Raw genomic sequence first — 15,101 nt, forward strand, 5'->3', positions numbered from 1 at the left:
TTTTGAACCTGTTGAATTTAAGATATCTATGGGACATCAAGTACAGGATGTCTCCTGCATTTGGAGATGCAGGATCAAGAGTTATGAGAGATTAGGGTCACATAAATATCATCAATATAGAGGTAATAGTTAAAATCATGCAGTTAAAATCATGGGAACTGATGAGCTCATATTTTCAGGAGTAACATGGATAAAGATTTAGCAAAGGAGAGGAAGGAGAAGATGATCCTCCTCAGGTAGGATAAAATTACTGTGGAACACTGTTAAAGTTACAGAGAAAGTCAAGAAAGATGAGCATTGAGAAAAAGCCATTAACTTTGTTAGATAAAAAGATAATTGGTAATTTTGGAGAGCTGTTTCAGTTTTTATTGAATAATGAAGTCAGAAGGGAGATTGCAGACAGTTAAAAAGAAAAAGAAAGTTGAGATCCCAGTTGTAGATGTCCTTCTTAAGGAATTTAACAAGGAAGGAGATATATGGATGAAAGCTAGTAAGGATAGATGGAACAGTGAGTAAATGTTTTTTTGAGGACAGCTGAATTATAGACAAAAAAAGGTTTTTAAAAAGTCCAACTAAGAAGCTGTGTTTGATACCTTATAATATTCCAAATTTCTCTGTTTTGAAATTAAGAAGTAAGTTTCATTATCTCTTCTTTGGATGCCTGCTTTGATTTTTCTATTATTCAAGGTTCAACTTCCTTTTAGGATTTTTTTTTACATTGTTATAATCACCTTATATTTTTTCATTAGTTCATTTAGATTTTCCATATTTTTCTGAATTTCTCAAGCTGTCATTTTATACTGAAGTATAATATTCTGTTACATTCTTATATCAGTTTTTACATCCATTCTCCAATCAATGAGTAAACAACTTATGTTCAGCTCATTGCTACCATAAAAAGGGTTCCTTGATCTGTTTTTTAAAAATCAATAAGTACAAGAAAATATCTGTATTTCTCAATAATCATAAAAATATCTGTTTTAGCAAACTGCCTCTGAAAACATCCCTCATATTCCCTCATGTTTTCATCATTTTCAACATATGCATAAACTATTCTCATAAAGATTTTATTTAGAGAAATGAAAAACCAGACATAAGGGTCAAACATTGTTAATGCCTTCACAAGCATCCTTCTTAAGTAAAAACATTGTACACTGTAGTATCTTGAGATTTTTTTTCTTTAAGGGCTTTCAAAATTATCACCTCCAGCACAGATTTCTTTGTGTACTTGGTTTCTTTACCATGACAACCTGTAAAGCTCAACCATGTTTTAGGAGTAAAGGTTATATTAAAGAGAGTTGGAAACTTATGTTTTTAATCTTTATGAAAATAAAAGTAAACTATATTTTTGCTTTGTAGAGAAAGGACATTTAGAGATTCTCAATAGTGATGATTTCTTTATATCTATCTTACTTAAATAACTATAAAAGTGAAAAGTAGAAATAAATCCCATAAGCAAATAATTACATGTAAAACTTATCCTTTCCTAAATGATTTTATTCCTTTTAAATGTATGTTGTCATTTTACCATTTTAAAATTATCTCCAAATAATTAAGCATGTCAAAATTTTTTCAGATTAGAGAATATCCTTTGTATCATTTAATAAAAGCCCAGTCACAGAAGAAAATGGGACAAATAGCAGAAGCTGTTAAAACTTTGCATATAGCCATGAGTTTACCTGGGATGAGAAGAATTGGAGCTCAAAAATCTAAATCCCAAAAGTCTGAGATTGATGCAAGTCATCGTTTGTCAATCTTTCTTGAATTGGTAGATGCTCATCGCTTAAATGGAGAACAGGTAGGTAAAAATATAATTTAGAGAATTTGGTCATTAGTGTTATTGGTCAGGCTTACTTAGTAATTTACTAAGCACAAAAACTTAAAGCTGTAAGAAGTCTCAGATGCTATGCAGTACCTTCTTTCATTTTATAGGTTAAAGAAACTGAGATTTAAGGAAATTAAACAATATGGCCAAAGTCATACAGGTAAGTCAATGACAGATTGCATTTTAGCCCAGGACCTCTTACTCCAGAACTCATATTCTTTCTATTATTATCATACTGCATCTTACCTAAAATTATACTGCTTTTAAATAACATGAACACAGAGTCTCTATACCATCTTGCTATTGATTAAACAACTAAAATTATAGTGTACTATGATTATGTTTACAATTGATTAAACATTATAAAGTGTCTATTGACTAAACAAATTGATAATGTGCTTATGATATTCTATTCAACAGATGCTTACTTCCCTGTTTATTTTGAGGGCATCACCATCCTTTTGGTTCCCCTATTTGCATCTTCAACATTATCCTATTCTTCATTCTCCCTCATGCAACATCTAATTAGTTGCTTAATCCTGTCTTTCTCTCCTTCTCAATTCTTGCCCTCATATTAGAGGAACTGAATATACATATTGATACTTCCTCATTCACCTTTATCTCCTAGCTCTTCAACTTGATCATTTCCATAACCTATTCCACCCTAACTCAGCTACATGAATCTTGTTTCATCCATAAATACTCCACTTCCAGGTTTATTTACTTTGAAATTCTGTTATATGATCACAATCTGTTCCATTCCTTCTGCCTTGCAACTATAAACCCTGTTCTTCATACTCACTATTCTTCCCTAAGCCATCATACCTGCACTTTACTCCCTTTCTTGTTCTGACTCCAGGGTGAACCAGTTCAAAGCTACATTTTTTTTTCTCTTAAATCCCTTGTTCCTTTATGTTTTTACCAATATGTTCTACTAAGCCTCAGCCCTGGATTTCTTCTATCATCCAATGCTTTTTCTTCTACTCACTCACTATGAAATGAAGCTGGAGCAAGTCATAAGATTTTTTTCACTGAATCCATCTCAAATTTATATTATGTAAATTCAACTAGAGCAAGAGAATCCTTTTATTCCTCTTCATTTGACTTACTGTCCTACTCAACCACAATTTCACAACCAGCACATCATTCTTTGTCCCCTAAACTCTCAGCTGAGAATCTTGCTTCATATTTGACTGAAAAAAATAGAGGCTATTCACCAAGATGTTCCTCGTTTTCTCTCCTCTTCAACTCACATTTCCCAGTGCCCTCTGCCACTTATCTCCACTTTCACCCCATTCCACATATTGAGAAGGATCTCTTTAGCAAAGCAAACTCATTAACATGAACAAGTGATCCCATTCCATCCTGTAATCTCTAGCCAATTGCCTCCTCTATCAGCTTCACTCATTTACTTCAATCTCTACTGGCTGCTTCCTTACTATCTGTAAACATGCCCATCTTTCTCTCATCCTCAAAAAACCCCTAACTTGATTCCCCCCTTCTAACTACTGTTTCATAGGGCAGCTAGGAGGTCCAGTGGATAGAGCACTGGCCTTAAAGCCAAGAAGACCTGAATTCAAATCTGGCCTCAGACACTTAATAATTACTAGCTGTGTGATCTTGGACAAATTATTTATCCCTAATTGTCTCATATCTAGCCACTGGATCCCAGATGACTCCAGAGGAGAAAGCTGAGACTGGTGACTTAGCACAGCACCGCCCTCACACAAATCCAGTTCATATGCTTGTCATTATGTCATGATCTCATGTGCTTGTCATGATGTCATATGCTTCTTATGATGTCATGCCTCTCCTGATGTCATGATCTTCTTTGAGAATGAAGGACGGACATCAACATCATCATGGTACCATATCTTAACTCCTTTATGTGATCAAACTCCTTATGAAGGCTGTGTCTCCATTTCTTCCCCTCTTTCCTCTTGGAAGTCTATTGTTTGGCCTCTGACCTTATGATTCAACTGAAACTAGTCCTTTTGAATGTGTACCATTGATCTTTTTTATTGCCAAATCCAATGACCTTTCAATTCTCTTTCTTCTTGACCTTTCTGCAGCCTTTGATACAATCACCCTATTCTCCTTGATACTTCTTATTCTCAATTTTCATAACACAATTCTTCTCCTGTCTCTCCTCCTACCTATCTGACCACTTCTTCTCAGTCTCTTTTAATCTCTCTTCATCTTGATCAAATCAACTAAATATATGAGTATTCTATAGAATTATGTCCTGAGCCCTCCTCTTTTATCCCTCTGTACTGTTTTGCTTGGTGAACTCCTCAACTCCCATGGATTCAAGTACCTTTTCTATTCTAATGAGTTTTTTTTTAGATCTTTTAAGGCAGTGGGGTTAAGTGGCTTGCCTGAGGCCACATGGCTAGGTAATTATTAAGTGTCTGAGTTTGAATTTGAACCCAGGTATTCCTGACTCCAAGGCCAGTACTCTGTCCACTGTGCCACCTAGCTGCCCCCTCTAGTGACTCTTAAATCTACTATTCAGTTCTAACTTCTCTGCTGAGATCCATTCTCACATTTCTATGTGACTATTAAACTGAATGTCTTATAGATATCTTAAACTCAGCAATCCCCCAATAAACTCATTATCTGGGCTAAAATAGAAACTCAAATCCTCTTCTCTTCCTAGCTTCCCCTAATAAGAGTTCCACTGTCCTTAGTGTGAGTCCTCAGGTACTCACACTCACAATCTAAGTATCATACTCAACTCCTCATTCCTTCTCAATCCCTATATCCAGTCTATTGCTGAAACCTATTTTGCCTCTGTAACATCTCTAGCACACGCTCTGCTTCTGTCATCTGACACTGTTACCACACTGGTTCGGGCCTACATAACCTCATGCCTACACTATTATTATAGCCTTTTGTTTGGTCTCCCTGCCTCCAGTGTCTCTCTAGTCCATCTACCATTCAGCTTCCAAACTTATCCTCTTAAAGCCTAAGTCTTAGTATGTCACCTCCTCTAATCAGTAAACTCAATAAACTCCCTATTACCTGTAGTATCAAATATAAAAATTTGTTTCACCTTTAAAGCCCTTCATGATCTGCTACTACTCACCCCCTCCAGCCCCAATCTTTCTGGTCCTCTTACACCCGTCTCCCTTGTGTTTTAATCCAGTCTTTCAATCCAGTTACACTGTCCTTGTTTTTCTGGCACAATACACTACATATACTGATGCCATGAATTTTCTCATGCCTAGAATTCTCTCCCTCCCCAACTCTACCTCCTGCCAGTACAGCTTCAAATCCCAACTAAAACTCCACCTTCCACCAAAAGCCTGAGTAATCCTCTTTAATGCCTTGCCTTCCCTCATGGGGTAATCTCCAATTTATCCTGTATATATCGTTTGTATGACCTATGAGAATAAGTATTATCTTTTGCTTTTCTTTGGATCCCTAGGGCTTAGCAGAGTGCTTAGCACACAGTAGGTGCCTGATAATTATTTATTTATCAATCAGCTGTCATTTCTACCTCCACAACTCCACAACATCTCTTGCTTGCATCTCTGATCTCTTCTCACTATTTACATGATGACTATTTTAGTTCAGACCCTCCTCATCTTACTTAGATTATTACATAATAAGTTTCTAAATTCCTGCTTCATCTCTTCCTATTCCATTTTCTACACAGATACTAAAATTGATTTTCTTTAAGCACAAATCCAATTATGTCACTCCCCTTCTCAAACTTCAGGCTCACCATGCTTTCTGGGTGGAAATACCCCCCCCCCCCCGTTTGACCACCCTGGGCCATACTGCCTTTCCAAACTCATATATTACTTCCCTTTTCTAAACATAATAATCTAGTCAAATTAGCCTTTTTGTTGGTCTTTATAATCCATTCCATCTCTTTTTACCTGGCCTTTATACTTGCAATTTCTGTTTGGCATAAATTCCCTCCTCTCCATTACTTCTATCAAACCTCAACTCATGTTCCATCTTATATACCCATTCATGCCCCTTCTTCTTCCAACTATCTTGTACTTATTTTGTATTCTGTGTATTTTTATATATGTACATGTTTTGCTTGATAGGATATAACCTCCTTGAAGACAGGAAGGTAGTGCAGTAGATAGAGTACAGGACTTGAAGTCAGGAAGACCTGGGTTCAAATTTCACCTCAGACAATTATTAGCTAAGTAGTCAAATAATTTAAACTCTATGAAATTCAGTTTTCTCATATATAAAATGAGGGAATTGGCCTCAGTGGCTTCTAAGGTTTCCTCTACTTTTAAATGTATAATAGAATGATGCTTTGATTTTTGTCTTTATATTCCCAGCACCTAACACAGCATTTAGGAAATAGTTTGTGCTTATTAAGTGATGCTCAATGATTGATTCCTTTATATAGTCCTTTCCCCCAGTAAGTTTATAGTCTAAAACTGTATTAGAAAATAATTAAGAGAGGTAATGAGGAAATAATATAACAACAAACTTAACAAATCAAACATTCTTTTACTTAAAAAGAATAAAGAAGCATGAAAGGAATTGAGAGGCAGTGTGGCAATTTGAACAGAGTCCCATACTTGGAACTAGAATTATCCCTATTTAATAAATAAGGAATTGCTCAAAAAAATCTGACCTTATAGGTGGTCATAAGAAGTTTTCCTCCCAATGTATTTGGCCAGTAGTATTTATAGTATAAGAATCAATTTGTACTGATTTTATTTTATTTTGTTTGTTTCAGTTTCAATAATCCTAGGGAATTTTTGGTATAAAAATCTCTTCACCCATGCAGATTTTGACTCTAATTCACATACTTTACTTACAGCCTCAGAGAATTGCCTGGGCAATTTAGAGATTTACTAATCTGTTAATGGTCACACATGTAGTGCATGTTAGAGGCAATGAATCTTGACTTTTGGACTCAAAGGTTTCCCTCTAAATACTGCTTTGCTTACCAGCTATGAAAAAATATTACTATTTCACTGCACATTACTGCTTAGAAGTTCTTTCCTATACTTAATAATTCTCTATCGCTTTCCCTCATAAGAAGACTCCAGACATTGTCTTTGTTCCCACCATCATCTTCACCTATCTCAGATTACCTAGTTTACCATTTCAGTGAATTCATGCTATCTGATGGCAACTCTTTTAGCTCCTGTGATTCATTCTTTCTCAATTTTATCCTTCTATTTCCTCTCCATTCTGACTGTCTAAGAGAAATACCCTTATTCCATGTCTGTCTTTCTGTTATTTTGGGGGAAGGCATGGGAACATTTTGTCTTCTTTTCATTCTCTTATTCTGACATCTTAAATCAGTCTTTACTGTGCATTATTTATGCAGTTTAGTTTATATCACTTATTTATAATTGGAAATGTGTCCCTTCTGGTAAACAAATATTTATATACATCTTTGCTTGTGTTAATGCTTTCTGTATAGCATGAAGCAGCAAAAGTTTTGCAAGATGCCATCAATGAATTTTCTGGAACACCTGAAGAATTGCGTGTTACTATTGTTAATGCAGATCTAGCTCTTGCCCAAGGAGAGATTGAACGAGCCTTAAGCATGCTCCGAAATGTCACACCAGAGCAGCCTTATTTTGTTGAAACCAAAGAAAAAATGGCAGACATTTATCTAAAGCACAGAAAAGAGAGAAAATTATATGCCAGCTGTTACAGGTAAAAGTTTATTTCAATTTCTTTTATATTAACAAGTTATCACTAGAAATTAATTTTTCAAGTGTTTCTCCCTAAGGCAAAGCCCTCCACTGATTATCTTTTTCCATTCTTCCTTACCCATGACTATTTTTCCCAATCCCAGTTTTCTTTTTTTGTAAGTTTTTCATTTATGACAATATATTCCTGTGGCTAACCCTACTTTGTAAAATTTCACTACCCTTGCAAATCTTTTTAACAAGGATAATTTTGTGGCTTTTGCTATTCAAAATAGTACAGCAATGTCTGAATTATCTTAGCTCTCAAATTCCAGCAATTTAATAGCCATGAATATATAAGAAGGTAAAACAGATTCTGGTTACAACCAGCAGTAAGCACTAAATTTTAAATCAGCTTGTCAGATAGAAGAATGGTATATTTTATTGGCTAGTGATAACTGTCAAAGCTAAACTCTGAGCATGAAATCTAAGAAGTATGAAATAAATACTAGGAATGGCTGAAAGGAGAGGAGAGGAGAGGAGACAGGTGAAGTGCAGAGGGCCAAATTATAGGTAGCTGTGAGCATGGCCAAGAAACTGACCCCATAGGGGCAGCTAGGTTGCACAGTGAATAGAGCACTGGCCCTGAATTCAGGAGGACCTGAGTTCAAATCTGGACTCAGACACTTAATAATTACCAAGTTATATGACCTTGGACAAGTCACTTAATCCCATTGCCTTGTTTAAAAAAAAATGACCCCACAGAAAATGGAGGTCACATGTAAGAAAAGAGACATTAAATCCTAGAAAAACATAACTATTTAGAGAGCCTCAGGGAAAGGTCATTTTAAAGCCCAAGTGTCCCAGTATCTTTTAAAAGCTATTGCTCAAACATGGTACAGTTATTTTTTTTATACTGAGAGTGTTGCGCCATCAATATATATTTAGTATATTCTGTTTACTAAAATAGAGAAGTGTGTAATCAGTTTTAGAAAAGCATTCACCAAAATAATTTAAATTTTTGAAACTTGTCACTCCAAAAGTTTAGTTACCTGGAACACTCCTTCGTCAGGACAGTTCTAGATAACTGCAGCATTTTGTTTTGCATAATAATAATAATATAATAGTATATTGTACCATAACTCATATGATAATATCTCACATATTTGAAGAGGAAATCCCTGGTCAAGGGATCTCTATGCATGGACCCATTCTCCAAATATTTTTTGAGTTCCTAAAATATATAGAGTTAGAAAGGAAATGCAGTTATCAAAATATTTTAAAAACAAGTTCATTAAACCTAGGTTAAGAACTCTTGTATAGATAATAAGACTTCCAATTACTACTATTTGTGAATGATAGTAAAAATATTGCATGAAACCCCAGAATGTTGTAGGGAGATACATGATTACTCAAAAGATCTGTCTAACAATCCATTTGGAAAAAAATGAAATGAATGAAAGATACCTTTTGTAGCTCAATGAGGGAATGTATCAGTTCACATATTTGAGAGGTTCATTGCAGATGTACAATGAACAGACCCCGAACTGAATTAGAGATAGAGAGTAAACTAAGTTGCATTTAGGAAAACATCTAGTGCTTTTAATTATTCAAAGCTTTACCCTAACCCAATTACCCATTTTTAACCCAAATGTTCTCCCAACCACAACCATTTCAAATCTCAGAACCCATGATCTATGAACTATCACCATTGCAGGTGACTCAGTGGGTAATGGAATCAATGAATGATGGTCAAAACAGGCTGCCTCTTAATTCCTGGTGGCAGTCTATGCTTAACCAGTGACATAAATGACTTTGGAAATCATGTATCATGGAAGTAACAGACCTCCAGAGTATTCCACTTACAACTAATAAATGTAAGACCTAGAGAGAGTTTTTTAGTATATTGGATGGCTCTCTGTGGAAGACCTACTGGAACCTGTAGTATGAGAAGGCATAGATAAGTTATAAAGTTGTAATGTGCACTGATGAAGGAGGTAATCACATCAAAGAAATTGTAGATCCACTGAAGTATTGTAATAATAGAGGAAATTATCAGTTAACTAGATTCAGGTGAATTTCAGATGAAACAAGCAAGTGTTGACAACATACTTAAATGTAAGGGCTATAATTCTTAAAAAGCAATATTTAGAAGCTGTTAATCATAACAATTCAGATTAATCCCAGCTATATTCTATAGTAAAATCTCAACTTTGTTTGAAAGCCAGTTTATTTGGAATTGTCACAGAACCCAAAAGTAGTCCAAAGGGTAAAACAAAGCAGCCTTTGGTGATGAAACAGAAGTCCCAAAGTACCACCCAAATAATGAAAACTACAAAATAATGTTGAAGAGTCAAAGATTATGCCACAATACTCAAAAACAATTCACTGACCAAAGAGAAAGAAATATGCAGATTGGCTTGAGTTGTCTGTAACAAGTCAACTTTCTCAAATGAAAACTGAGAATTCCAGTAAAAACACCATGGGACCCAAGAGAAAAGAAAATTGAATAGGTTGTAAGAGATTAGAAACACAGAAGGTTATGGGATCAGTGAACAGCAGACACTCTTGATATCAGAAAAGAGTTCACAACAGAAAAATACAGTAGATAAAATACCTGTGCATGGGAAAAACAGTATTCTGTATCTCATCTGACTTTTCTAGCCTTTATAGAGCAGTAGGGCATAAAAAAATCATTTGCACCTTAACTATGTGACTTAAAGTCATTTAAATCTCCCAGTATTCTACACAGCCCTTCAGGATAAGGAGTTGCAAAGAAGGTGCTGACCTGCATTAGTAGAGGGAATTTCCTCACCTAGAATTTACCCATATGTATCCCTGAAATCACAAATCTATCCCTCTCCCTATCCCTATATGCTAAAGGCTTTACTGGGTGCTAGGATACAAAGAATGAAACAATACCTTCTCTAAAGAATTCACTGTTAGTTCCCTCTATATTCAGAGGGAAGGCACTAAAATTAATGATTTGAGAAAGCCTTTGTATAAAAGGTAATATTTTGAACTGTATCTTAAAGGAAGAGAGTATTTCTTTGGGACCAAGATGAACAAGAACTACATTTCAGACATGGGAGACAATGAGGTCAAAGCCACAGAGGCAGTTTGCTGCATGTAAAGAACAAAGAGAATGCCAGTTTGGCTGGGAGGGGTATTACTATATAATGAAAGGGAAGAGGTAAGTTAGGGCAAAATAGTTAAATGATTTTAAAATCTAAACAGAGTGCTTAATGTAGTATTAGGAGGAGGAGAGCAGAATTAGTTCCTAGAAGTATTCTTGCAGAAATTCAAGTCTCTGTCTTTCTGTCTGTCTGTCTGTCTCTGTCTCTCTCTCTCTCTCTCTCTCTCTCACACACACACACACACACACACACGCACACACACACACCAATACTGGATGAGAACATGTGTCTATCTAGATGAATAAAATGCTAGAGATGACAGTTTTGAGAATATGGAGGAATCAGTTCTCATAGCATGGGAAAGGCATTACAAAACCAAACAACTAGAAAAAATCATAGACATTACAACAGCCAAAAAAAAGATGATTTTAAAAAGACAGCTGACTCTCGTGCCTGCTTTCTTTTCTCTGCTCTACAAAGCTCTCATAAAAATAATTTATATCTACATACTGAGAGTATCATTGAGGTATGTGGTGAAAACAAATAAGCTTTCACAAAAAAAAATATTCTATAAGAGACTCCATTTTTAGTGTAACACAGTGGCCTTAAAGATCCCAAGAATACAAAATCCCTATTTCCTGTTTGTTTTTACCAATAAAAATGCTTTAGATTTGATAAAGTAAAATGTTATCTTAAAGGATCTCCTGATCTAGAATAAAAAAGAGCTTTTCAATTAAAATCAGAGGAACCAACATTTGACACTGTTTTTTTAACCTTGAGAAAGACACTTTTGTGTTCCTCGGTTTTATCTTTTGTAAATTGGAGATAATATCTTCAATACTTACTTCACAAGTTTGTCATTAGACTTTTATGTATATAAAAGTTATGTGAAGAAAATGCTTTAAGTACTATATAAATGTCACTTCGTATTGGTGTCTTTGAATGTTTTTAATGCTATTCTTCCCATTGTAACTTCATTGCTCATCCTTGTAGAATAGGGTATTTTTTTCAGAATATTTATTACTAATAGAGAAATTTCCTGAAAAAAATGGATCTTTATTAGTGTTATATAAGGTGTCCCAAAAGTTTTTGTCAAGTTTCAATCTTTAATAGCTTAAACTATTGGGATGTCCTATACACACACACACACACACACACACACACACAAACACGACTTTAATTCCTGCTATAGCATTAAAAATGTCATTTTTACTGTTGCTTGTGAATGAAATGCCCTTCAGTGTTAAATATTGTTCCTAAGTGTTCATATAATCAAAGATCTAGAGCTTGAAGGAATATTAGAGGCCATTTAATTCAATTCAGTCATTTATAGATGAAGAAACTGAGGCCTAAGATTGTTTTCACCTCTCATATCTAATAAGTAAAACCATTGAGGGTCATGTGCTTAAAAATGCTATTTCTGGAATTTATAATTGCTATAAATCATATATGATCCTGAGCAAAAATAAGATGTAGACAGAGTATTGTCTGAAGAACACCAAAAGTAAGTTCCTCCATTAGACCATGTTTCTTTTGTTGTTGTTGTTGTTTTTAAGAATTTTATTTATTTTGAGTTTTACAATTTTTCCCCTGATCTTACTTCCCTCCCCCCTCCCCCCACAAAAGGCAATTTGTCAGTCTTTACATTGTTTCCATGATATACATTGATCCAGATTGAATGTGATGAGAGAGAAATCATATCCTTAAGGAAGAAACAAAGTATAAGAGATAGCATTTAAAGGTAATAGTCCTTGGTCTTTGTTCAAACTCCACAATTCTTTCTCTGGATACAGATGGTATTCTCTATTGCAGAGAGCCCCAAATTGTCCCTGATTGTTGCACTGTTGGAATGAGCAAGTCCATCAAGATTGATCATCACCCCCATGTTGCTGTTAGGGTGTATAGTGTTTTTCTGGTTCTGCTCATCTCACTCAGCATCAGTTCATGCAAATCCCTCCAGGCTTCCCTGAATTCCCATCCCTCCTGGTTTCTAATAGAACAATAGTGTTCCCTGACATATATACATATACATATATATATATATATATATATATATATATATATATATATATATATCACAGTTTGCTAAGCCATTCCCCAATTGAAGGACATTTACTTGATTTCCAATTCTTTGCCACCACAAACAGGGCTACTATGAATATTTTTGTACAAGTGATGTTTTTACCCTTTTTCATCATCTCTTCAGGGTATAGACCCAGTAGTGGTATTGCTGGATCAATTTTTGTTGCCCTTTGGGTGTAGTTCCAAATTTCTTTCCAGAAAGGTTGGATGAGTTCACAGCTCCACCAACAATGTAATAGTTATACCATGTTTCTTTTAAACTTTTTTTTGTCTTTTTATCCTCAGTGCTCACTTCAGTGGCTCACACATGAAAATAATTGCATATTGAATGAATAAATTTAGTTTAATTCTCTCGTTTTACAGATAAACAAACTGAGGCCCAGAGAATGAAAGTAACTTAATTAATGAACCAGGATTTGAAATTATGATTTAAATTCAGACTCTAAATTCAGAGTTCTTTCCACTTAGTTTCACAAAGATCTGGCTTCACAAAGATGATCTGGCTTCTATTGTATAAGAGATGGAGGGCGTGTGAAGGGGATCAGGATGAGAAGTGTCAGAGAAAACTGAATGTATCAAATTTTATCTCCCTGCCATATGCATATTAAAATGAAGATGAAGAATGTTCAAATTATCCTAGTATCATTTCCTATTTTTTCTTATATCCTTCACCAATTACTTTGGAATCACTGTGCCCAGAACTTATCCCCTTGAGAGTTCTTGCTCTTCACCTTACTAGAGTTGGAACTAAACTTTTTGTGGAGTTTAGTCATAAAGTACAAGAGAGCTATGAATCCTAGTTCACAAGAATGAATGGATCAAACAAGGGATTTTTGAAGTTGGGGGAGACTTTACTTTGTATGCAAAATGAATGCAAAAGGAAGCAATCAATAGAGGGAGAGAGACTGAAAGTAAATAAGTGAGATGATAAAAGGGGCAGTCTACTAAAGGAGATGGCATAAGGGATCACTTGTTCCTGTAGAGGGGGGTTGACCTTGGTAAGGAGAAGGCCCATTTCTTCTTGTCAAGACAGGTAGAGGCAAAGATAATGCCAAAAGGTCTCTTGGATATATTGAATGAGAAGAAAATAGGGAGCTCATGACAAATGGCCTCATCTTTTTTCAGTGAACTATAAGGCAAGGTTCTCAGTTGAGAGGGGTGGGGGAGCAATGGGAGTTTTCAGGAGGAATAAAAAGATTTAGAAGAGCCCTTGTGGAAGAGGGGAACATTGAGTTAATTAAGGAGGTTGCAAAGGATTGACTTACTACAGTGGGAGACCAGTTGAAGATATGTAACATAAATTTGTATTTGATTCAGTCTGGTTGTATTAATCTTCTACCTTTATTCAGCATATAAATGAAGGCAATAAATAATGGGAGTAACCTCAGACTGAGACTTGTCAGGGAACAATTGGCAGTAAGATAACAGGCAATAGACTTGAGAAGAGATGTTTGTTTAGAGTTGAAGTGATTCACTATAGATTCAGGATGTGGAAAGGTGGCAGATGTGACTGGTGTGAAGGTTGTAGCCTAGGAGAAAACTCCAAAATATTGGAGGCTACAGCATAGACAAAGGACAGGGTTTGGTATTAGAAGACAGAGAGAGTGGTAGAAAGCTAATTGATTGTGATCAAATAAAGTACTTACAGAGTTTCTGTACATACAGATAATGCATTTATTGTGAAGGAAAGATCAAGTATAACAACAGCAACATAATAAATAGCATTTGTATAGCACTGAATTGCATCAGACACTTGCTAAGTACTTTACAAATAGTCTCATTTGATAGTCACAACTCTATGCTATTATTTCTATTTTTACAATTGAGGCAAACTGAGGTAAAGTGAGTTGCCCATAGGAACAGAGCTAAGTTGTCTGAGGCTAGATTTTAACTTGTCTTTGTTACTCCATGCTTTGCAACACTGCACTGTGCTCCATATGCCTCCATGACCATCTTTGTTGTTTCTTTGAGGAGAGATGGAGAAGTAAGTCATAGGAAAGAATTAAGCTGAGGAGGGGCAGCTAGGTGAGGAAGTGACTAGAGCACTGGCCCAGGAGTCAGGAAGACCTTACTTCAAATCCAGCTTCAGATACTTAGTAATTACCTAACTGTGTGAACTTGGGCAAATCACTTAACCTTGCCTTGCTAAAACAAAGAAAAAAAAACAAAGAATTAATTGAGGAAATAATTTGAGAGAATATTAATTTGTATATTTTGATGATGGAAGTTGGGGAGAAGAAAAAGATCATGATCCAGGTATTGAACTCATCATGGAAAGGAGGAGTGTTCTGGAGATCTGTTGGCAGCAGGTACCAGGGTTTTGAATGGGAGATAGATATGAATTTCATTAATCTTGAAGGAGAAATATCTGGAGAACGTGGAAATGGCAAGGCAGAACAAAAAGTATTCCAGCTCCCCACCTCAACCCAT

At 35.4% G+C, this 15,101-nt stretch overlaps 1 protein-coding gene across 2 annotated transcripts in view; it reads left to right on the forward strand.

The window, feature by feature from the left end:
* The window catches only part of TTC21B (tetratricopeptide repeat domain 21B), a 108,376-nt gene that overhangs the window by 37,351 nt on the left and 55,924 nt on the right, over positions 1–15,101 (forward strand). For both annotated transcript variants that reach the window (XM_074215798.1, XM_074215799.1), the window contains exons 14-15: positions 1,577–1,798; positions 7,239–7,477. In XM_074215798.1, coding sequence (XP_074071899.1) covers positions 1,577–1,798; positions 7,239–7,477 — 461 coding nt within the window. The remainder of the gene's footprint in view (positions 1–1,576; positions 1,799–7,238; positions 7,478–15,101) is intronic.

This window comes from Macrotis lagotis, chromosome 1 (genome assembly GCF_037893015.1).
Source record: "Macrotis lagotis isolate mMagLag1 chromosome 1, bilby.v1.9.chrom.fasta, whole genome shotgun sequence".
Lineage (NCBI taxonomy): Eukaryota > Metazoa > Chordata > Mammalia > Peramelemorphia > Peramelidae > Macrotis > Macrotis lagotis.